This window comes from Triturus cristatus, chromosome 5_1, assembly GCF_964204655.1.
Source record: "Triturus cristatus chromosome 5_1, aTriCri1.1, whole genome shotgun sequence".
Lineage (NCBI taxonomy): Eukaryota > Metazoa > Chordata > Amphibia > Caudata > Salamandridae > Triturus > Triturus cristatus.
In genome coordinates this window covers 717,780,417-717,806,337 of record NC_140587.1, presented here as the reverse complement: position 1 = coordinate 717,806,337, position 25,921 = coordinate 717,780,417, and the positions used below count along the sequence as shown (strand labels likewise).

At 47.2% G+C, this 25,921-nt stretch overlaps 1 protein-coding gene across 1 annotated transcript in view; it reads left to right on the top strand.

Moving 5' to 3' along the window:
• Window positions 1-25,921, top strand: part of LOC146831408 (desmoglein-2-like) — a 410,122-nt gene that overhangs the window by 87,099 nt on the left and 297,102 nt on the right. The window contains exon 3 of the mRNA XM_085605709.1: window positions 11,920-12,048. Coding sequence (XP_085461835.1) covers window positions 11,920-12,048 — 129 coding nt within the window. The remainder of the gene's footprint in view (window positions 1-11,919; window positions 12,049-25,921) is intronic.

Here is a 25,921-nt window from a genome sequence, read left to right as displayed (position 1 = left end):
AAGGTTGAATATATTCTATCCACGGAATGTTTTTGCCTTTGTCCAGAGACAGACAGTCTCTTATTAGGTCCTTCGTCAACTTGGTTTCTTCTTTCACCCAGAGTCCTCTCCAAAATATGAGCCCCATTGCATTAATAAATCGCTTATGTATGGTACAGACAGCTCTTTATACACTATAAAGTTAGCAGTTGACTTTGGAACTGCCAACTCTCTCTTTAGGAATGTATTTTCTTTAATTTGTAAGGGTGCAAAGTTCGTCCTCCCCCATATGGCTGCCCCATAGTAGGTTCCTGTCACACATTTACTTCTATATAAAGTAAGAATTTCCCTGATGGTCTTATTTCCTAGCTTAGCTGAGAATCTGAAAATACTCTCAACAACTCTTAACATTTTTAGTTCACACGATTTAATATGAGTATCCCAGGTACCTTTTCTGTTAAAAAGTAGACCCAAATAACAGAAAGTTGGAACTCTACTTATCTCCGTTCCTCCCGCGTGATGTGTTTTATGCTTCAGTTTGTTGTTACTACATGTCATGACAAAGGTTTCACTAAGGTTTAACTGGCGATTTCTATCAGTCATATATTTATCATTTTTCTATTAAGAGTTGTAGCCCATTTGCTGTCCTCGACAGCAACACCGCGTCCTCTGCGTAGAGTAGTAGTGGAGTTATGCGTGTTCCAATTTTAGGGGCATCTGCATTTTGTTTTTGTATAAAAGTATCCACGTTATTAATGTATAGTGAGAAAAGGAGGGGTGCCAACACACATCCTTGGCGTGTACCGTAGTCTAGAGGACAGTAGGGCGTAGATCTGGGATAGATATATTATGCTTTCTATGGGGCCTCCCAGCTCTTTCAAGGTTTCCCACAATTTGACGTGATTGACATGGTCAAACGCACTTGTGAGGTCTACGAAGCATCGGTGTAGCACTCCATCCTTAGCTATAGTATACTTTCCTATTAATAACTCAAGGTTTAGGCACTGTTCCACTGTACCCATACCCCTCCTAAACCAGTACTGTGCATCAGAGAGGATGTTATTTTCATCAGCCCATTTTTCTAGTCTTCCCAACAGTATTCTCCCCATCAATTTGGAGGTGCAATCTAGGAGGGATATGGGTCGGTAACAGTTTGCCTTCCCCCGTCCCCTTTTTTAAATATGGGAACAATAATACTTTCCACCTAGGAGACTGGCAATACCCCCCCCTAGAGCAGCATTAAAAACATTTACTAAGATGGGGGTCCAAAAGTCAGTTTTACATTTAAATAAATCTATAGGTAAACCATCCGGGCCTGCTGCTTTTCCATTACTACTTTTTTGTAGGGCTGTTTTAATCTCCCCCGGTGTAATTACCGGTGTGTGTACTGGGTCTACTACAATCAAATTTATGTTCTTTACGGTCGTCACTAGAACAGCATCAGGGTTAAAGTTTCACTAAAAATGCACGATCCAGTCTTCAGGGGGGACTGCATGTTCGATTTTTGCTGTTGAGTTTTCTTTAGAATAGGGGTGGTCAATTGTCCTCCAGAATAATGTTGCATTTCTTGTCTCTGCAGCCTGTACTAAATTCTCCCAAGCATCCTCACGGATCTCATTTTTTCTTTTGTTTAGAGTACTTTTATATTCTTTACTCAGGATGCTAATTTTTTCACTGTGTCTTGGTTTTACCTTTAATGCTATTTTCAATTCCCTATTCAGCCTGGTGCATTCCCGATTAAACCATCTAGGATTATTATCCTGGGTGGGTTTTTTCCGTTGGGGACTGTTCGGTCCTCACTAATTTTTACCATGATATTGTTAAAAGCACTTATTATTGATTGATCTATTAAGGAGCTGTCCATACAGCTATCAATATCTTTTTGTTTATTTACTCTTAGTTGATCCATAAAAGTTGTTGGATTTGCCCCGGACCATTTAATGCTGACCCCATTAGCTCCCTTTACCTTAATGTCTGTATCTGATACCTTGCCCCTTGGTTGCTGAGTCAGACAAAGCCTTAGTGTGAGGATAAGTAGATGGTGGTCACTAAAGAAGCTTGGGCGGATTGCATATTTTTCTATCAAGCACATACATTTAGCTGACACAATAAAGTGATCAATACATGAAGATGATCTTGCCCCCACATAAGTATATATGGATGTTTCTCCTTCCGAGTTTTCCAGGTCCAAAACCATTAGATTATACTATGGGTAAGATAATTAATTGCTTCCCCATATGTATCATGCTTAAAGTGTTGAAAACTTTCCCCGACACAATCATAGAGTCCACATTGCATACCTGATACAATATCACAAGTTTCAATATTAAAATCACCCATCCATATCAGTAAATAGTCCCCTCCTAGTTCATTTAGAAAATGATCCAAGTGTTTTTCTAATGCCTTAATAATTCTAGATCTAGTACCATCAAAGCTGTTATTATACAAATTAATCAAAACTATAGGCTGTTTCTCCTCCGAATATAAATAAATCTGTTGATAATACTGTGACTTATTATCAACTTTCTTTAAAATCAGGGGTGAGTCTCCCCATCTTGGATGGGATTGCATTTTTGCATATAACCTGAAAACCATCAATAAAAAAATTCAGTAAACCAGGTTTCCTGGATCATGACCACTGAACTACCCTCTAATATTTTTTGCCATTCTTGATCATTTAACTTTATTTTTTAATTCCTGCAACATTCCATGACATTATATTAAGGGACTCATGACTTGGTATACTTACTACTTCTTCGTCCAGATCTTCAGGGGGTTGCAATTATTGTCGAGTCCCCTGTGTTGTCTACAAATACAGAGTTTACATCCCTATAAGTTTGTGCATATTGCTCCCCATCCTGAATATCAGCAGTAGGGATATGATCCATTTTACTCTTAAAAAGCCTGCCCACGTTCACACTGAATCAATCTATATCACTACAACCTCTAAGGGGTTCATATCTATTATAAGTTGGAACAGTTGGTACTTCTTTATAAACCTCAGGGGGATTTGGATTTCTGAGTCTAGGTCTATAAAAGAAACCTAATGGAACGGCCGTTATATGATCATTTTTGTTGTGATTTGAAGATGTGGGGCTGTTCAGCAGGACCTCAATCAGGTCCCCTACCAATTCCCTACTGCAAAAATGTACTACGATAGTCACCTGGACAATCTTTTCTAGAGCTACCCACCAAATTCACTCTCCTCAGCATTATTACATTACGTTGCAAAATATTAATACCAACATTTGTTTTTGCAGCAATCCAATGTGTCACTTGATTTTTAAGAAAATCGTAGGTTTTGCAATTTGTCTTCTGAATTATATACATTTTTAGAACAATGACATATGGGGTTGCCTCTAGAGGAAGGTGCAGTGACTTTTCTGGGGTGTTAACGCATTGTCTAGGCCCTCTTGTATATGTTGTTTTTTATGAACCCATTCCTGTGTCTGATGGTTTTAATTCTGTAGGGAATCTTTGCTCCTGGGTTGTTCGCGGAATGTTAGTATCCTTTGCAAACGGTTTAGGACAAGCCACGGGTTCTACAGTATGATCCTTCACTTTGTCTGCATCTTGGTCAAAGTAGATGACCAGCTAAGTATCGTCCGATGGCTTCCAAACGAGAAGTGATGGAGGATGAATTGAGTGTTGATGACATGCTTGGTGGTACGAAAGGGGTGTTCAGGGAAGAAACCTGGGCTACTAAATGAATATGTACATAAAATAATTGTCTAGCCTGGGGCTGTGCCAGTTCAACACAAGTTAACGAAGGTCCCTATAGTAGCTGGGAGGAGGTTAAAAATGTTTGGTTCTATGGTAAATGAGAGAATTATAGAAACAGTGAAAATTTCAAGTTAGGTTTCGCTGGGTGTGATTACTAAGAAGGCTGATGGCCGTTTGAGATTGTTTGTGGACTTGAGAATATGTCACTGATAATATTCCCTTACTCAACATTAAATAATTGATCTTTTTGTCAAGTGGTGACATCTTTGTTTTCAAAATAGGATTTAAAGAGTGCATGCCATCAGATTTGTTTATATGAATACCCTAAGAATTTAACAGTGTTTAATACTATGCAAAGAACATTTCAATTTACGCTAAAGCGGTTTGGAATGTCATCGGCAGCAAGTGTCTTCCAGCAGATAATGGCTGAGGTTATCAAGGATTTGTCCAACACCATCAATTTTCAAGATGATATAACAGTTGAATGGCACAATCAAGTTCTAAAACAGACTTTAGACAGACCGCTTGAGGTGGGCCTTACTTTAGACAAGGACACACTATTTCGGGTGATTGGGTGAGATCTAAAAGATTTTTTCGATGCTATCAGATCCCCTTCATCTCAAATACAAAGTTCAATTGAGGTCCTTCATGGGTCTTATTGAGATTTATTCGAAATTTATTGAAAACTTTGCTGTGAAAACTGAGGAAAGTGTGCATGTTCAAGTGGGTTAAAGAACAACACGTTTATTTTACGCAAATTAAGGATGAAATCTGTTCTGCTAGGATCTAGGATTTTTGCACAGTTCAGCACGAAGTTGCAGACCGTATTAATAGTTCACATATTTACTTCTGGAGTGGGTGATCCACTCAGTCAATAACTTTGTGGCTGCCTCAGGGAATGTCAAGCTCAGGCAGGCCTTAATTAATTAATTCTTCATTCAACTAAAACTTTTAGGAGTTATTCACTAGAAAAAGGCGATTTGTCTATAATAGTTATGCATTTGGAGACTGTCATAGATTCCCAAAATAACCTCATACCTACTCAGGGTCTGATTTCATTGTAAATCATTGTATAAAGATGGTGTCAGTGATGTGTGGTATTGCAGTCTACAGCTGAACATCATAATTCGTACTGACTAGATGTTGGGTGATGAACAACATTTGACACTAGATGAGTCTTAAGGACTATTCAAGTTAGATGATATTTTCCTGGTTGTGCATTGTCATGGTTGTTCTGACTTACATTGTTCAGTTTTTCTTTGAGAACTGTATCAGGATAGTAGTCCTGTTTTGGCTTTACATATCTGGTACACGGCTTAGGGGATTTCTACCAGGTAGTGTCCATATGATGACAATTTTGGTTTCTGAAAATGTGTAGTAGTAGACTGGATGTTGTTGGGTGATCTGTAGCTTTACATCTTTTCGGGGCATGGAGTGTTTGTTAACCACTTGGTTTTCTGTGATAACTCAGTAAGATTTAAGTTGAGGCTTTATGGCAGATTCCATTAATGGATTTTGACGGCATCTTCTAGTGTTGTAGTCAAGGGTTTGTATTTTGTAGTGAAAAGTGTATTTGCATTGAGGAGGATCTATTGATGGTCTGACCAGTTGACTGGCAAGATGGCCTTTAACTGGATGTGGTACTGTGCTGGCCAAAATATGCAGGCAGTGCCCTCGGTTGCAGGAAGTTGTTTAAGGAAACTATTTTTAAGTTGCCACTTTTAGATAGTAAATGTATTTGCAGGGCACTTAGATGTCTTTCAGCCAGGATTTAGTCTTCAGCATTTCAAAGCTTGTTGATGTTATGAAAGAATATAGAAGGTCACTTTCAAGTGTTTTATTCCTTTGTTTACAGTGTACACTACATTAACTTTTCCTTGCCAAATAACGAATTTCAATATTTTGTAACTGAAAAATTATAAACAGGAAGCCATACCACGTGGTTAGTTTTCTGTTAGGGAAGGCCACCGGAGGCTAACGTTTGAGAGTACATGTATCAGTCTTGCAGTTTGTCCAACTCTGCCATGGTGGGATCTGTTACGGGGCACAAGTTGCCACTTTTCAATTCGAAGCCAATGTGAAGTATAATTCTATGGAGGCAGGTGTTGTGGTTTCATAAACATTGTTTTTTTTTTTTTTTTTTTTGAAACCGTTTATTACAATCTCAAATAGTTACAAGTATGGGCCTACAACCTTCTGGCCGGCCGCTAGAGTAGCAGTAGCATATGACATACATACAGAAAAATCTCTTAGCGGTGCGAAAAGAATAAATCAGGAGATATCAGTAGTGCAGGCCACATAACTCCGAACCAACAATACGGTTTCCTTTTGTCAAAACACAACACAAAAACAACCACACCCGCAAGGCAACCCACAATCCCAAGTGACAGCACGCGCTCCTTAAGTGGGGGACCCCAACCAATCGCCAAACTCTGAAGAGGGGAATGAGAACAGATCAGGGACTGGGGAACCACGTGCCCATGGCTGGGGGAGGGGGTCGGCTAGGGGGACGGAGCTGGTGAAGCAGCCGGCAGCAGCGGCGGCTCGCAAATACCCCCGCGATAGGCGTTCCAGGGGCCCCAGATTTTCACCCACGCCCCAGGCTTACCCCTCGCAACATACACCACCTTTTCACGAAACATACACCAATCCATGTGTTCTTTCCAGGCCGACACCGCCGGAGGCCTCTGGGATCCCCACAATTGAGCAATGTCACGCTTAGCGATCATGTATCCCAGAGTCACCCACCGCGTCTGCGGAACCGAGTAGTCAGTTGGCTCCCACACATTCAGCAAGCATCTCCTCGCTTCAGGCAACAGCACGACACGCGTAACCACTCGCAGGACCTCATGCACACCACGCCAGAATCGCTCCACCTTTGGGCATTCCCACAGAATATGCAAGAAAGTTGCCAAAGCACCACAGCCACGCTTACACAGTCCATCCTCAGCTAAGCCCATACGTAGAAGCCTTGGCCCCGTCACATAGACCCGGTGGAGGATCTTAAGCTGGACGAAGCGAAGGCGAGCCGGGATGGCCACCTCCTTCGGAGAAGCCACCGCGGACATCCAGTCCTCGTCGTCCAATTCCAGCCCATCGGCAACCCAGGCCTCGCGGAGGCCAGTCAGCAGGCCCGATCGGTCGTTAATCAGTTTTTTGTATATGAGGGAGATCGTGCTGCCTGGGACATGGCCATCCAGCACTCTGTCCTCCAGGGGGGAAGACTCTGGAATGGACGCGACATCCGGGAAGACGGAGCCCAGCGCGTGGCGGACTTGTAAGTACCGGAAGTACTCACTGCCTTGCAACTGAAACTCCGTCTGCAGCATCTCGAAAGTTTTGAATCCCCCCCTCGTCCAGAGATCTCCCACTGTGCTGATGCCGATCGTGTCCCATTTCTCGAAGCCCTTCGAGGTCCACAAGGAGCCCAACCTCGCCGATGCATATAGCGGTGACGCCCGGGTCAAACGGTCCTTCCACCCCATAGCTGCGTTAGCCGCGTGCCATACACGCACCATGACCTGCGTCGGTCCCGTCAGGCGAGGGTCCGGCGCGCCAGAGTAAAGCGCCCGATTGTAGTCGCCACCGGGCAGGAGCATCTTGTCCATTTCAAATGCCGGGTTCAGGGCGGGCCCGTAAAGGCCATGATTAATCGCAGCTAGCTGGGAGGCCCAGTAATACCGTTTAATGTCCGGGAGGGCAACCCCCCCATCGTACCACGGGAGCGTCAATTTAGCCAAGGCGATACGTGGCCTCCCGTCCCAGAACAGGCGACGCTGCAAACTCTCCACCTCTCGGAAGTAGCGCGCCGGAACCAAATCCATAGTGTTCTGGAGAGCGTACAGAAAGCGCGGCAACGACATCATTTTAAACAAGGCCGCTCGGCCAAGCGGCGAAAGCGGCAGACGCCGCCAACGCACCACGTCCTCCTTCAAGCGCTGGAGGGGGGGCAGCAAATTCCGCTCGTAGCGGGCCTCCGGGTCCAGAGTAATATATATACCCAGGTACCGAACCCCCGGGAGGCGATCTGGATCGGACAGTCCCGTGGTAGGACCGGAGCCTCCCCGGCAAGCACATATACACAAGATTTCGCCCAGTTGATGACGAGGCCTGAGTTGCGACCGAATGAGCGCAAAACATCAACTAGGACGATCAGTGATTTACGCGGGGAGGCAAGATATAGAAGAATATCATCAGCGTAGAGGGACACACGGTCCTCATGCTCGGGGGTCCAACGGAGACCACGGATGGAAGGGTGCCACCGCAGCCACTCCGCCAGGGGCTCCAGGGCCAGTGCAAACAGGAGAGGCGACAGGGGGCAGCCCTGTCGCGTACCCCGTCCCAGTGCGAATGGGGCCGAAACTCGTCCATTCACCACCACCTGCGCCAATGGGCCGGAATACAACAATTTGACCCAGCTGATGAAGCCCGGTCCGAAGCCAAACTTCGCCAGCATCGCCCAAATGTATGGCCACTGAAGCGTATCAAACGCCATGGTGGCATCCAAGGACGCCAAGATGGCCGGTTCCCGCACGAACGGAACACGCGCGAGCACCCCGTGCAAGCGTCGCAGATTAAGGGCCGTGTTACGATGGGGTATGAAGCCGGACTGGTCTTGGTGGACCAAGTCGCCCACCACGCCGACCAGCCGGTTGGCCAGCACCTTGGCGAGGATTTTGGGCTCCGCATTCAAGAGCGAGATAGGCCTATAGGATGTGACCCGCTCACGGGGCCTCCCCTCCTTGTGGATCACCACGATCGTGGCCAGACGCTGGTCCGGCGGAAGGGAACCCCGCGAGCAGGCCGCCAGGACCATCGCGCGCAGGTGGGGCGCCAGCACATCCGGTCGCAGCTTGTACAGCTCGATAGGAATGCCATTGGGGCCCATGGCCTTGCCAGATGCGACCGAGCGGATAGCAAGGGCAATTTCGTCCGAGGTGGGAGGAGCGTCCAGCGAATCCCTGTCCTCCACCGAAAGGGAGGGCAGCGCGATGTCCCGAAGCAGGGCATGGGAATCCTCCTCCGAGCAGGGAGAAACCGGGGAATATACCTCGCGGAAATAATCCGCGAAGCAGGAGACAATGGCGTCCGGCTCGGTGACACATACACCATCCATCCTCTCGATCAACGGAACCACACGACTCGCTCTCTCCTTTTTATCCAACCACGCTATCAATTTACCAGCCTTGTCACCCACATCATACAGTCGCCCCTGTTGCTCTCTACTGAGGCCCCTGGCCGCCTCCGTGACGAGGGCCCTATAGGCCGCCTGCTTGAGGTGCAGAACATGCAATGTGGCGTCCGTCACCCCGCTCCCCAGGTCACCCTCTAGTTCAGTAATCTCGGCCTCCACCCGGGTTACCTCCTCCCGCTCGCGCCTCCGGGCATGGGAGATAAAGGAGAGGGCCTCCCCCCTAAGAACTACCTTAAAAGCCTCCCAAAGGGAGATGGCAGAAGGGACAGACCCCACATTCTCCTCAAAGTACCGCTGCAAGGATTTGATCAATTCGGCTCGAATAGTGGGGTCGCGCAGGTACCAGGCATTAATTGGGGCCACCCTGCCCTCCCCCCTCGGGAAGACATCCAGATGCAGCAGTAGTGGGGAGTGATCTGAAATACCCCGCGCCAAATGGCGCACCTCTCCCACCCTCCCAGCATAGGCCGCAGGAACAAGGATATAATCAAGCCGCGAGAGGCTACCATGGGCACCCGAGTGGAAGGTGTATTGCAGCTGAGCGGGATGTTTTAGTCGCCAGCAATCCACCAATCCTAGTGTATCTAAGAGGCCGGACAGCCACACCTGTGCCCGGGGGAGGTCCCTGGGGGGATGACGATCCATAGACCCTGAAGCCACCGCATTGAAGTCCCCCCCCAACTACCAGAAGCCCATCCGGGAGGTCAAGGAGGAGGCGCCCCAGGTCCGCAAACGTGGTAGATTGCAACCCCGGCGGAACGTACACTGATACAAAAACAACCACTCTGCCCTCCATTCTACCCACCAAGACAGTGTAACGTCCCCTCTCATCATGGCGCACCTCATCAACCTCCAATGGGAGCGAGTTCTTAATCATGATGCCCACCCCCCGTGAGCCCGAGGTGAAGCCCGAATGGGCCACCAAGCGATAGCCTCTCCGATTCATGGCATGAAAGGAATTACCTATAAGGTGTGTCTCCTGCAGGAAGATCACATCTGGTGAAATTCGTTTCAGATACTGCAGGACCACACCACGCTTAATCCTATCCCCCAGTCCGTTAACGTTCCATGATAACACAGTCAGGTCCCTACCCCCCATCATACATGGAAGCCATCAATCGTCCCCCAAAGAGCATCTCAAAAACAACAATACAGTAAAGGGTTCGCCTTGCGGTGCAAACAAACAACACTCCACCCCCACCCACCCATCCCAACAGAACTCCCCCCTCCCTGCACCCCTGCATGAGCCCAGACAGCCCCCCCAAAGTGCAGTGTGCCTGTCGCCCCATAGGTGAAAAACTAACTAGTCCCCCAGAGGAGGAGGGAAAGCCCCCAACGGACCCCGTACGACCTCCATAGGAGGGGAACATACACGATCAGTGAATGGTAACCAAAATGTTGTCCAGAGCAAGGCCTACTTTTCACCCCTCAGTTCTGATCCGGTGCGCCCTCCCCGCCAACCGCACCCCCCCCACCCCCCCGGCCCCGATCCCCAGGCAGAGTATCCAACCAGTCCCCAGCCGCCTCGGGACGGTCAAAAAAATGCGTGCGACCATCCACCTCTACCCTCAGCTTAGCTGGAAAAAGCATTGAGTACTTAAGGTTCATGTCCCGTAGGCGACGTTTAACTCCGAGAAAACTCAGTCTCTGCTTTTGGACCGTCGGAGTAAAGTCAGGGTAAAAATTCACATCCATATTATCAAGCTTGACCGGTCCCTGTAGCCTTGAAGTCTGCAAGATAGCGTCTCTGTCCCGAAAGTTAAAAATCCGGGCAATGAGAGGCCGCGGCGGAGCTCCGACCTTAGGTCTTCCTCCGGGGACCCTGTGAGCACGTTCCACCGCAAAGAGTTTACTCAGCCCCCGGGGCTGGAGATGGGCGAGGATCAGGTCTTCCACAAACAAATCCGCCGCCTCCTCCTCCCGTCCCTCCGGCACCCCGACAATACGAACGTTGTTCCTCCGGGCCCGACCCTCGGCGTCCTCCAATCGACGGTCCATCATGGCGCTCGCCTGGCCAAGCCGGTGCACCTCCTTTTGAAGGGCCGCCACGTCTGTAGTGAGACTTAAGGTGGTGTGGGCCAGGGAATCGACCCGGTCATTTGTTTTAGACAAGTCGGCTCTCACCAGGCCCACCTCCACCAAGGCCGAGTCTATCTTCTGCGCCAGAGTATCAAAGCGCTGGTCCACCGAGGCCTTCATTTCGGCAATGGCGCCCATGACGTCCCGGAGGGTCAGATCCGCGGGTTGAGCAGACGCCTCAGCCGGGCCCGCGGGGGATGTACGCTGTGCCTCTGGGGATCCCTTCTGGAGGGTGTAGCGGTCCATACTGTTTGACTGCTGTGCCGGGCCGCGGCGGGTCGATTTCACCTTGGCCCGGTCGCCATCTTGCTTTGTGGACATGTCGCACTCCCGAAGTCGTGCCAATCTCCTCGAAAGGGCCGATAAACCAGTTCACAGGTTCCGGGGGGGGGTTGACCACTGCACCGCAGGACAACTCACAGCCGGCGGGTCGGCCGGGCACAGGGGCAAGGCCACACCACCGCACCCCGCTCCGCAACCCTACCTCGCTGGAGGGCATGGAGGGCGCAAAAGCGAAAGTGAAAGCGCGGGGTACGCGAGTCGCCCAGCCCTGCCCGCCGTTGTTGTTCGCTTTGTCCCCGGATCGCCCCACAACTCCAATCCGGGGGGCCGGCGCGGAGAAGGCCGCAATCTTCGATCGGTGCTCCCACCAGTGTCCGGGGTCCGATTCGAAAACGGAAAACGGGTGCCGCCTCAGCTCGGGTACACAGACACAGTCCCCTCGTCAAAGACAGGATATAATCAGGATTAATTCAGGAGGTCGCGGAGGTCCTCGGGAGCTTCGCACCTACGCGGCCATCTTGGTTGCGCGCTAGGCTCCTCCTCCATAAACATTGTTAGTAGCTTTTCTGTAAGGATATATTGAAATTGCGATACTGTAATGCATAATGCTACTTAAAGGTCATGGTTATTATTTGAATGTTTAAACTTTTTTGTTTTCATAGGTTGTAAGAAGGGCAAAGAATCCTCTATCCCGGAACAATGTTTTTGCAAGACAAAAACGTGAATGGATCATACCTCCTGTAAGCATTTATGAAGAGCAGGACAATTCCAAAAAGAATCCAATTGCAAAGGTAAGTAGAATAATCTCTGCTGCATTCTTTTCTAATCTTTACTGATTCTAAATCTCTGCTGTGTGGAAAAAACAAATGGCTGGTATTGTCTCCGACAAAGTTGATGCCACTCCAAACATTTTGACTCCAGTATCTGGATGTGGAACATTTGATCGAAGCATATGCAGTCTACTGTACTAAAAATATCCTTTATGCTTTGTAAAACTGCAGATGGCTTTTTTTAGAACAAAAAAACGAAACATCACATTTCTCCTGAAATTGAATCATTTTTTATGTGACGTTATCTTATCTCTTCACCTTATTTGCAGTACTGAAGAACCCGTTGTATCTCAAAATATTTCTCAAACACGTGGCCAAGCTAGGTGATCCCGGAACTGGAACACCAGCAACCCAAGACTAGTTTTGTCCTAGTTGGGTCTTTTAAGTCAGGCACTTTGTGGCAAAGAGATGTCTAGATGTTTTTTTCGCTCACTGTGCACTGGTACCAAGCTGCATCTAATTGAAGAGACATAGCAAGGCAGAAACCGGTCTTGGGTTGCTTGTTCGCTGTTTCACTGATGACCTGGCTTGGCAGTTCAGGCTGGAATGGCCTTATTGGAGCTGGACCCAGGCTGAATTGCACATGGCTGGGTCTAATCTGAGGTTGACTAGTGGGCAATGAAACAATGCTGTGGTTTGCTACCCTGAGTGATTCACATAAGTTAGCCTAGGGTGAGTGGATTTTACCTGAGATTCAAAACATGTTCAAAAGATGTATAAAAACCATTAGTGGATTCATGTCATTATGAATTATATTTCATCATAATAATAATAACAGTATGCTCGAATCATATGAGCTGTAGATCGTATGCTGTGCATAGATCGCCATCTAGTGTTGGGTCCGGATGTCTGCACTTTATTTTTTTTCGACAAAGTCTTTCCAGTGACAAGGTAGGTGACTCCTCCTTTCGGTGATAGTGTGCATGGGCCTCGACTCCATTGTTAGATTTATTTTTTCCCACCATTGCGTTCGGATGTATATCGTTGCGCTCCGGTTCGACACCGTTCCTTCAGGTTTCCCTCAGCTCGCAAGATACTCACGCTTGACGATATTGTTTTCAATCGCGTATCGTAATTACTTAAAGTAATCTTTTGAGCAGAAAGTTCGTGGAAGGCCTTCGGGCCTACCCACGTCGGGTCGACCTGCAGTCGGTGGAACAAACTCCCTTTAAATTCTTCCCTTGGTGTCACATGAAATACCTGCACACCGACTCACACGAAGTGTGTAACCTGTGTTTGTCCCCCGAACACAGAGAACAAGACTGCGACGTCTGGTTTTCCGCTTCAAGAAAACACTTCTCGACAGTCTGGTTCGACGTCGCGACATGCAGAGCCAGCACACAAGCTCCATTCCGGACATCTTGGGTCAACAGTCGGACAAAAAGGCCGGGGAGGCCATGGGAACAGAAGAGGACCAGGAGCTGGTCGACATCGCAGATCTCGAATCCGACCAAGAGGAGGACATCGCACATGGTCAACGTACCGTGAGTAAAGCTCCCACCTCCTCCCAAGACAATTTCAATTAAAAAGAAGGCTCCGTTCCAACCCACGCCCTCGGGCCCTGATCGGCACCAAGATCACGCTTCTGACGCGCCACCCTCTGGCTCGGCACCGAAGACTACCAAAAAGCCCTCCGACTCCGAAAAGACTCCCTCCAAACCAAGTTCGGAGCCCAAACCTTCGGGGTCGAAACACAAGTCTGGCAATGACCCCCACCATTCTGCCCTGAAAAAATCGTTGGATCCGAAGACATCAACTGTTTCGACTCTGGCACTGAAAATTTCGGTGCCAAAACAGACAGAAGTGCAGAAAACAACTACAAAGCCCAGTTTCGATGCCCCATTTGGATCCGAAACAAAAACCTTTGTATATCCATCCACAGACTGGCCATATCACCACTAAAGTGACTCTGGCGGGAAAAAAAGGGCTGATTTAGAAGAAGAATATCACATCCCTTTAAAGAAGAGATCTGTTGGAACTAACCCTTCCCCTCCTCCTCTTCCTCCACCTATTCTTCTTTCATCACCACCTTCCCCTCAGCTTCAACCAACTTCACCTGAACATTCACCACCAAATAGACCCGACAACCAGGATGATGATCAGGATAGGGATGATGATCAGCAAATACAAGACCCATGGGACGATTATAACACCAATTCGCCCACAGGCAAGGATCCCGACCTGTAACTGTTGTAATCTAGGAAGTTTATAATGCATCTACTCTCTGTTGCTGTCCTTGCCTTGCTGCTCAGTCTGTGTGATGTCATCGGAATGTTGAGTGGGTTTGAGTGGAAGGAAAGATCAGTTGGTGAGATGGGCTGAGCAGCAGGGAGGCTGCTCCTGGTGGGGCATTGTTGGACAAAGATCAAGGCCTAATCTGAGCTTGTTGTGGATCCTATCTAAGAAATAAAGCTAAGATCTTGGACCACATCTATGGACTACCTTGCTTTCTTTCATTTGTAACACTGGCGACGAGTTAGAAGAACCTGCGTGCTGTTTGGACTATTAAAACTGAAGAAATCAATTTTCAGTAAGTTAATATCTGGATCTGAAGGAACCTGGCACCCCTAATGCCCCACCAGTGACCCTGTCAACGGTCGCCCACAACTGAAGGTGCCAGTTCCTGCTACATTGTCTTTGTATTGGCCTGCTGTAACCTGCTGTGGGAGAGCATTTGTGACCTGCATTTCTATGTGGACAGCATACAACCTGGACATCTGTGGATACGTTTGGCCTGGAAACTCGAGGCGCTGTGGGAGTTTAGTTGTCAACTACCTGCTGACAGGGGCTGCCTCGAAGTACATTGTTTTGTAATGATTGCTCGTGTCACATCAAGGTTTGGAGTGCAACTGCAGGAGGGAATTTTTAGTTGCTAGTGATTCGGCGTGTGACTGGATAGAGAAGTGTCACATTTACTCAACGAACGAACGAACCAGCGTGTGGTTTTTTTTTTTTAAGTTGACCAAGCAAAGAGGCGGAGACTATGAACTTAACAGAGCCTGAACCAAGGTGTGTTTTTACTGAATGAATTTCCACGGTGCGGGCGTTGTTACAGTACATCAGAATTCGGTTTTTCTTGGTAAATTCTGTGGTTTACAACTATTTACGGTTGCTGTACATCGTTGACATTTTGAATGGTACACGCGCACCTTACCGTCAGTTTGTTGCCGCGCGCTGGCATAGGGAATTCTAAATGCTGTCCTCGACTTTCTCCGCTGCCCAGTGACGCTTGTGTGCTGCTACGCACCGCTAGCCATCCGGCGCGGCGTCACCGTACGTGCCGCCATCTTGTGGTTGGCGTCCATGTTGTCCTTGGCTATTCCCTGATGCACGTTTCCGTTTTGCCAACCACGTTTTTGCCAACCAAGCAGTTCGAGGATTCCGATTTACATCTTGAGGTGTTTTGTGAAGTCCTCCTTTCCTCGTGGACATTTGGTGATCCAGTTATTTCTGGAGAAGAGTTTGAACACGTTCTGGCAGTTTGGATTTTCTGAGGAACTGTTGTTGGTTAATCCTTGTACAAGGTACTGTTTTTCCTGGTTGTAGCTCACATGTTCCAGACCTAAGCTGCTTACTGACAACGGTGACTACTTTCCTTATTTTAGCTTGTTGTTTTCCTGAGACTGTGCATTTTTTTTCCTTATGTTGTTGTTGGTGCTCAAATGCCTTAATTCTGTCTTTCTGTCACGTGTGCTTTGTATGCGATGAAGTACCAACTACCGTTACCTGTAGTGCGTAAATGGGTGAGGTAGGGGAGGCGTTATGTGTTTCCAGTCATGTGAGTTGGTGATTGTGCGGGTTGTCCTTGTTTTGTGGTTGTATGAATAAGAGGGAGAGAGAGTATAGTGTCTCTGGTTTTGTTAGTGTATGTTTTGTTAACTTTGCCATGTGCGAGGTGTTGGTCTGTGTGTTTGAGTACGCACATCAGAAGATTCTTAATGTGAGTCTTCTCAGACTTACCTGTCTGGTTGTCTGGTTTTACTATGTGTTTGTGGTTACCTTGAGTGAGGTCTCGATCTGTGTGTTGTGGGTGCGCACGTAAGAAGATCCTTACTAGGGCTTCTCGGACTTACCTTTCTGGTTTTACCCATGAGTGTTGGTTACTTGTGTGTAGTGTTGGCCTGTGCGTGGTGTATGCGCACATTAGAAGACCTTTGTCATGGCTTCTCAGACTTTACTGTCTGGTTTTATCTTTGAGTTAGTGGTACCTCGTGTGAGGTGTTGGTCTGCGTGTTATCAGTATGCACGTTAGAAGACTCCTAATGTGAGCCTTCTCAGACGTATGTCTGATTGTACCCTTAATAGGTTACTTGGTGTGAATGGTTGGTCTGTGCGTCATGGGAGCGCACGCGTAGGATTTGTTTATCTTTTTATCATCTTGATTTGTTTGTCAGCAATGTTAATCTTTTCAAGTTTTTACTTGAAGATCATTTGTTTTTGGGATGTGTGTTTTTCTATCTTCGCACAGTTTATTTATTTGGCCTTGTTGCATAATGTACCTTGTTTTTGCATTTTTACTATCTTCACAATTTGCACTAAGGTACATTGTTTTTGCATGTTCATATTTTTATTAATTTGATGAGGGGGGATGTGTTGTAATCTAGGAAGTTTATAATGCATCTACTCTCTGTTGCTGTCCTTGCCTTGCTGCTCAGTCTGTGTGATGTCATCGGAATGTTGAGTGGGTTTGAGTGGAAGGAAAGATCAGTTGGTGAGATGGGCTGAGCAGCAGGGAGGCTGCTCCTGGTGGGGCATTGTTGGACAAAGATCAAGGCCTAATCTGAGCTTGTTGTGGATCCTATCTAAGAAATAAAGCTAAGATCTTGGACCACATCTATGGACTACCTTGCTTTCTTTCATTTGTAACAGTAACCTACCAAACCATCTCCACCAGATGATAGTGTAGGCTACATTGAATTACTGGGTAGAGCTGCCAACTATCATGGGGTGCAGCTACATAAGGAGTCATTAGAAGAGGACTTCCTCTTTGAAACCCTCAGTACCTCACATAAGTCATCATATACACTACCCCTGCTTAAAGGGATGGTCAGACATGTAGATGACATTTTTAAGGACCCAATCAGGGCTCATATACTTAACCCTAGAGTGAACAAGAAGTACAAGCCAGCACCATCAGACCCAGTATATATAAGGGGACAATTACCACTAGACTCCCTGGTTGTGCCCAATGCAAGAAAAAGTTCTAACTCGCAGACAACAGGAGAGGCTCTACCTCCTGTTAAGGAATCAAAGCTGATCGACGCTTCGGGGAAAAGGGTAGCTTCTCAAGCAGCCAATTTCTGGCGCGTCTCCAACACTCAGGCACTGTTAGCGCAATACGACCGTGCCCACTGGGATGAAATGGAACAACTGATTCAATATTTACCCCCCGGAACACAAATAAAAAGCACAAGATCTGGTTCATGAAGGGCAACTTATGGCTAACAATCAAATAGGATGCTCTCTAGATGCTGCAGACACTGCTGCTAGAGCTATAAACACTAGTGTCCTCTTAAGGAGGCACGCCTGGCTCTATATATCTGGTTTTAAACCTGGGGTTCAGACCTCCATTTAAAATACCCCTCTCGATAAGGAACATGGGCCAGCGGTAGATTCTTCACTTGAGAATATGAAGAAAGATACTGAGGTAGCCAAATCTATGGGAGCCCTTCAGTCCACACAGGGTTGTGCTTGTTTTTGAGGATCTTTTTACTGAGGAGGTTCCAAAAATACCTCATCAGAAGCCACCTTCACCTATAAGGGCAATATCCAACCCTCTCCATCTAAGGGTTATTTCAGGGGAGTTTACATGGGTAACAACGGTAAGGGCAGGGGATGGGGTTCAAGCACGTGCACTCCCCCGCCAACACAAAGCAGTGGCTTGCCTTCACTTTCCCCCCCGACCACTCAACACCTGTGGGGGAAGACTGTCAGATTTTCTACCAATCTGGCAATCAATAACAACATACAATTGGGTAATCCAAATTATCCGTTCAGTTTACTGCCTGGAATTTATCAACACGCCTCCAAATATTCCACCAAAGCCCCAAAAACTATCACCAGACCATCTATACCTCCTCAAACAGGAGGTTCAGTCTCTACTTCTAAAAGGGACTATAGAGCCTGTGCCACCCCAAAATCACGGGTCGGGTGTATACTCCTATTATTTCCTGATTCTCAAAAAAAGACTGCTCTCTTAGACCAATTTTAGATCTCCGAGAACTCAACCGGAACATTCAGTGAGACTATTTCCACATGGTCACACTTAAACAGGTACTTCCTCTATTACTGAGAGACGACTTTCGATCTACTCTAGATCTAAAAGATGCCTACTTTCATATACCTGTTTACCCTGCTCATCGCAAATTCCTCAGGTTGTGGTAGCGGGTCAACACTATCGGTACAGGGTACTCCCAATTCCGTGTCACCACTGCCCCCAGAGACTTCACAAAGTGTCTGGTGGTAGTAGCTGCTCAACTAAGGAGACAAAGCATCCACGTCTTCCCATACTTAGACGATTGGCTCATCAAAGCCAACACGTACCAACAATGTCTGCAGCACACTTTCAAGACAATTCGGCTACTGCATTAACTAGGGTTCACAATCACAAAGTCACATCTTCAACCAATCAATACAAAGGACTACCTACGAGCCACAATAGGTACTAAAAAAGCTCTTTTCCCAGCTTACCCAGAATTTGAAATATTCAGGCTTTAGTTATCGGCTTTCAACCCAACCATTGGATTCCAGCTCGAACTTGCATGCAGCTACTGGGAATTATGTCATCCTGCATCATGATCGTTCCCCATGTCAGACTGCACATGCATCCGCTTCAAGAATGCTAAACTAGACAGTGGAACCAGTCTCAAGGTCTATTAACCTATCTAGTGTTGGTAAGCGGCCGTACTCATTGCTCTCTGCAGTGGTGGAACACACAAAAATTATCAAAAGGACGCCGTTCATAGACCCGGTCCCACAGATAGTACTGTCAACGGACGCGTCCCTCACTGGCTGGAGAGCTCATCTACAACAGCGCACAGTGCACGGCTTGTGGAGCCAACAACAGAAGTTGCTCCACATCAATCACCTAGAGCTGCTTGCAATATTCCTAGCACTCAAGGCGTTTCAAACTCACCTAGAGTGCAAAGCTGTCCTAATTCGTACAGACAACATGACATTTATGTATTACATACAAAAACAGGGGGAGGGGGTGACACACTCCAACTGTCCCGCTTGCCCTAAGACATCTGGAGGTGGGCTATTCAGCACAAACTTTATCTCCTACTGGAACATCTCCCAGGAGTCAATAACCAGATTGCAGATCTCGTCAGCAGGCAGAGACAGCAAATACACGAATGGGAACTCCACCGTCCGGTCCTCCTTTCATACGTTCACCGTTTGGGAGTCCCTCACATAGACCCGTTCGCCACATACCAAAACGCAAAATGCACAAACTTTGCGTCCAGGTATCCACACCAATTGTCCAACAGCAATGCGCTATGGATGAATTGGTAAGGGATATTTGCTTACGCTTTTCTCCCATTCATGCCATAAGTGGTTCAGAAACTCAAACAAGCGTCCCTGACCCTAATCCTAGTTGCTCCCACATGGGCACAGCAACTTTGGTTCACAACCCTATTGGAACTCTCACTAGTTCCTCACCAAAAACGTCGTCTTACACCCAATCTTCTCACACAGAGCCAAGGAGACATAAGACATCCGGACCCCAGTCAACTCAATCTGGCAATCTGGCTGCAGAAGTCTTAGAGTTTGGCCATCTTAATTTACCACCAGACTGCATGAATATTATCAAAGAGGCTAAACGTCCTACTACAAGAGCCTGCTATGCAGCAAATGTGGAAGCGGTTTGTAATATACTGTAATAACAGCCACATCAACCCGCTCGATGCTTCTGTACAAAACATTGTTATTTGTTATATCTACAATGATCCAATTTAGCGTACACTTCCATACGATTTCATCTGGCTGCCATAGCTGCATACCTCCAGAATAGACAACATCAATCTCTTTTTAGAGAGCCTGTTATCAAAGCCTTTATGAAGGGACTCAAGTCATTCCCCCAAACGTCCACCTGCTCCAGTATGGAATCTCAACATTGTTCTCCACAGACTAATGGGTCCACCCTTTGAGCCATTGCACAAATGTGAACTGCAATTTCTCACATGGAAAACTGCTTTCCTCGTGGCTATCGCATCACTTCCATAAAAAGGACAAAACCTTTCCGTAACATAAATCAACTCTTTGTCACTTTTGCTCCACCACACAGAGACAATCCCATATCAAAATCAGGACTTGCAAGGTGGATAGTCAAGTGCATTAAAAAAATGCTATACAAAAGCAAAACGAACGTTAACAGTTCCCCCTAGAACACACACTACACGCAAACTGGGGGCTTCTATGGCATTCTTAAGAAATATACCGATAGATGACGTATGCAAAGTTGCAACATGGTCTACACCTCACACATTCACAGAACTCTAGTGTGTAGCAAGACAACAAGCTAGAGTGGGCCAGGCAGTTTTACGTACACTATTTCAAACCACTGCAACAGATACAGGTTAACCACCGCTTGGGGAGATAACTGCTATGTAGTCTATGCACAGCATATGATCTACAGCTCATTTGCCTCGAACGTAAAATGCTACTTATCCAGTATTGGGGTATCTTTCATAGATTCACATGCCTGAATCATTCCCCGTCGCCGAGGCGGGAGTCTCGGTAGATAAAAAAGTAGTGCCAAAAAATAATTAGTAGTAGTAGTAGTAGTAGGCCCAAAGAGAAAAGGCCCTAAGGCCTATATCTTAGAAGCCTATCTACCTTGTTATGTAAAATAACCCAAGAATTGGTAGCAACTAATCAGACATCAGCACCCTTCTAGAACCCTCTCAGCAGAGCCAGCTCTCCTTAGATTTTCACCGCACGTCGTGTGGGAGGGAGTCTCCCTGAGTGCCTACTCAGTTTCTTCTTTTCTTCAGTCATGGCTGACAAAAAAGCTTTGTTTAGACCCTGCAGGACCTGTGATAAGAAGAGGGTCCATGTAGACGACCAGCATGAGGAGTGTATTTATTGTCTACATCCTAAGCATGTTGCTAAGGACTGTAGAATTTGCCGGACTTTCCCTCCTAAGACCTTAAGGGACAGAGAGGCAAGAGTTTTGTTATGGTTGAAATCTTCCTCGGCTGAGGAGGATGACATGGCCTCGACATCTAGCAAGAGAGCTAGATCAATTGATAGTTCTTCCAGTGAAGGGAGAAAACATCATAAGGCCTCTCATGTAACTTCTGACCATTCACAGAAGTCACAAGACTCTGACAGATCCAAGAAGTCTATAACTACAAAAACCGTGAGTAAATCTCAGGTTAAGACTTAGTCAGTGGGATCATCTTATACTATCTCTGTGACTTCTGCGGCTCCTCTGTCGACGGCTACAGTCTCCACTACTTCGATATCGTCACCTATCATGTCTCCTAGGGCGTTTAAGACTCCGTCGACAATTGCGTCGACGTCGAGCTTCAAGGAAGTTCTGTCAGCATCGTCAATGACAACATCGATGACGAAAACCCCGTCGACGACAACCCCGTCGACGACAACCCCGTCGACGACAACCCCGTCGACGACGAAAATCACGTCGACGACGAAAATCACGTCGACGACGACGAAGACCCCGACGACGAAGACCCCGACGACGAAGACCCCGTCGACGAAGACCCCGTCGACGACGACGAAGACCCCGTCGACGACGACGAAGACCCCGTCGACGACGACGAAGACCCCGTCGACGACGACGATGACAATCCCGTCGACGCCTCAAAAGACAACAAGTCCGTCTATGAGGGGAAGCCCGTCGACGAGAGGTTTCCTTAAAGCGATTCCAACTACCCAGGTTACGCCTATTGCGTACACGCATATTCAGCTAAGAACTTTTCATAAACAGGATTACAGCAATATTTCTCCTTTGCTGCCTTCGCATATCCTGGACTCATATACGGAAGGGGATGATTATGAAGAGGAGGATGATGAGGGTCCTTTCGGGATCGCTAGGCACCCCTCGGAGTTGCATATTAAGTGTCAGGAGATGGATGAGGAGGATGACTACCATGAGCATGCTTACCAGGAAGGCCTTGCTGCACCAGTTTACAGGCATCCCTCAAGGGATTGGGATCGTAGAGAATCAAGTCATCTCCCGCCTACACTGATTCAGGACCTTCAGGCCATGCTGGCGGATTACCGCCAACGCTTTCCTCCACAACAACCTCTTCCTAATATACAACCGACGGAAGAGTCGCACATGGACATGCCAAATTCGCCGATTCACCCTGCTGGTTCGGGTACACAATCGCACCATGATACCATTTCCACTGATGAGGAAGATATCGAAGAGGGTGAAGTACCGGATAAAGACACCAATCTGGATCCTTGGGATGATTACATTATTCCCATGCCTTCTCCACCTATTCCACAACCATCGGATTCTCCTCCAGAGGATATAGGTGGCTTTCACAATTTAATGCAGCGTGCAGCAGTCAGGTTTCAATTACCAGTCACTGTGGAGCATACGGATTGTTTCCTCCATGACTTTAAAGAGGAGCAAAGGAAAATTACCAGAGCAATTCCCATCATCGATTTTATTTGGAATGAGGGGTTAAAAATTATGAAAACACCTGCTTCTGTACCTGCGGTCCTCCCTCGTATTGATAAGAAATATCGTGCTCCTCCAGAGACGCCCTCCTGTCTCATCGGTCATCCCCGACCAGATTCCGTTATATCACAGGCTGCTCAACAAAAGTCCAAAAATCCGGCTATGCCGATATCGACGCCGCCGGATAGAGAAGGGCGAAGATTGGATCTGATCGGCAAGAAGTTCTCTACGATGGCGGCAACTTCTATCAAAGCTGCAAACTTCTTGGCCATTCTTGGTCGCTATGACCGCCAGATGTGGTCAGAATTCTCTGAATTTATAGACCTCATTCCTGAGGATCGTCAACAAGAGGCAAGGAAAATACTTCAAGAGGGAGAACGAGCCGCATCAGGGATCATAGACTGTGCTCTTGATATTGCAAATACCAACTTTAGGCAGCTTGCAGGGGCAGCAGTTCTTAGGCGTCAAGGATGGCTTAAAGCAACATCTTTTAGGCCAGAGGTTCAAGCCAAGATAATTGATATGGCCTATTATGGAGAATCCTTGTTTGGGAAACATATAGACGAGGCCCTCCTAGCAATCAAGACTGATACGGATACAGCTAAGTCACTAACTGCTCTCCAATACAAACGGGGATCTTTCCGTGGTGCAAGAGGTCAAGGCTTTGTTTCAAGGGGAAATTATCAAAGTCAGCAAAATAGACAATATCAGTATCAATATAGACAGCCTTATGGACGATCATCTTACAGGCAATCTTCCTCGAATAGTTTCTCTCGTCAGGGAGGAAGAAGGCGATCGAACAATCAGGGTCGCGACGCCAACAAGAAGCAATGAGTTATGCTGGACGCCAGTCATCCCTCCTTCCCTCCCAGTAGGAGCAAAGATAACAGCTTTTGCACACAATTGGGAGGAGATCACCTCGGATCGTTGGGTCATCGACTTAGTCAGAAACGGTCACACCCTGGAGTTCTCAAAACAACCCCCTACTGCCCCGCCCAGGGGTCCCCCTCCCCCTCGTCTTCACTTATTGTTCAAAGAAGCTTTAATAATGCTCCGCAAGAACGCAATAGAGAAAGTTCCTTCGCCCCAGAAGGGAACCGGGTTCTATTCTCGATTTTTCCTTATAAAGAAAAAGTCAGGGGAGTGGCGCCCGATTCTGGATCTCCGCAAGCTCAACAAATTTCTAAAGAAGCAGAGTTTTTGGATGGTTACACTGGCCGAAGTGTTGAGCTGCCTAAACAAGGGGGATTTTATGGCTTCTCTGGACATGGAGGACGCGTACTTCCACATTCCTATCCTTCCCAAGCATCGCAAGTACCTGCGATTTGTAGTGGCTGGCGTCCACTATCAGTTCAAAGTCCTTCCGTTCGGACTGAAATCTGCTCCAAGAATTTTTACAAAGTGTCTTGCACCAGTAGCAGCGACTCTAAGGTCACAGGGAATACAGGTATTTCCGTACCTGGACGACTGGCTGCTCAAAGGCCCTTCGAAGCAGACTACCGTAGAGGCAGTTTCAGCATGCCTAAGTCTATTCTCAAACTTAGGCCTCACTCTCAACAACAGCAAATCTCAACTGCTCCCTCTACAGAGAATTCAGTTTCTGGGAGCAATGCTGGACACCAAACAATGCAAGGCATTCTTGTCAGAGGAACGTCAACTTCGTTTACAAAAGCTAGCACTTTCAATCGCAAGAAGAAAGTCAGTTTCTGTCCGGAGGTTTGCGTCTCTGCTGGGGATGTGTTCTTCAACTATAAATCTTGTACCTTTAGCAAGGCTCCGAATGAGACCTCTGCAGGAACAGTTGCATCTACAATGGAAACAGGCCTTGGGGTCGTTCAACGACTCCATCAGGATAACACCTCACATGAGAGTCTCTCTGCATTGGTGGTCACGGATGGAAAACCTGACTTTGGGCCTTTCTTTTCTAACATCTCCTCCAGAATTCGTGGTAACAACAGACGCCTCCATGGAGGGGTGGGGAGGACATCTCCAAGATCTACAGATTCAGGGACGATGGTCCCAGGAATACCGCCAACAACATATCAACAGACTGGAGCTTCGCGCCATTTTTCTCACTCTGCAGGCGTTCCTCCCGAGGATTGCAGGGGCCTCAGTGCTGGTCCGAACGGACAACACTACCAGCATGTATTACGTCAACAAACAGGGAGGAACGAGGTCACTGTCCCTTTCGCAGGAAGCTCAGGAACTATGGGAATGGCTTACAACACACAAGATATCCTTACGAGCGGAGCACGTCAGGGGCCTTCACAACACGTTGGCCGACAACCTAAGCAGATCCCTGGCAGGCTGTCACGAATGGGAGATAGAGCAGAAGCAACTAGACAAAATTTTTCAGTCATGGGGCAAACCGGCACTGGATTTGTTTGCTACAAGGGAAAACAAGAAATGCCGCTATTACGCAAGCAGATTCCCTCAACAGGGATCAAGAGGAAATGCCCTGTCCATGAGATGGTCAGGGCTTTGTGCGTACGCTTTTCCCCCGATACCACTAATTGCGAAAGTGATCCGCAAAGTGAAGATGGAACATTGCCGCCTCATCCTGATTGCACCCCGTTGGCCAAGGCAATATTGGTTCCAGGAGCTGCTTCTTCTAGCTCACAGCTCCATCCGTCTAATACCAACAATGACGATGTTGACAAGGGAAAGGGGTCAAATACTCCATCCAGATCCACAGTCGCTGCACTTGCACGCATGGCTCCTGATTTCCTAGAATACAAAGATCTAACCATTTCACAGGAATGCCGTGAGATTCTATCTAAGTCTCGCGCACAAAGTACTTTAAAAACTTATCGTTTGAAGTGGAAACGATTTTGTCATTGGTGCGAGGGGAAGGATGTCCATCCTTTACAAGCTCCAGTAGAGCAAATCCTTCCTTATTTGTTATCCCTAGCCAAATCGGGACTTGCATTTTCATCAATTAAAGTTCATCTTGCGGCTCTATCAAGATTCAGGAAGAGTACCTCTAAACCTTCGCTCTGTTCCTCTTCATTAATAAAACAATTTATGAAGGGGCTATTCCGCGTTTTTCCACCAATTCGTGCACCTCCTCCAGAGTGGGAGTTGAACACAGTTCTAGCTCAATTGATGAAAAGGCCTTTTGAACCTATCCACAAGGCTGAGCTAAAATTTTTAACATGGAAGGTAGCTATTCTT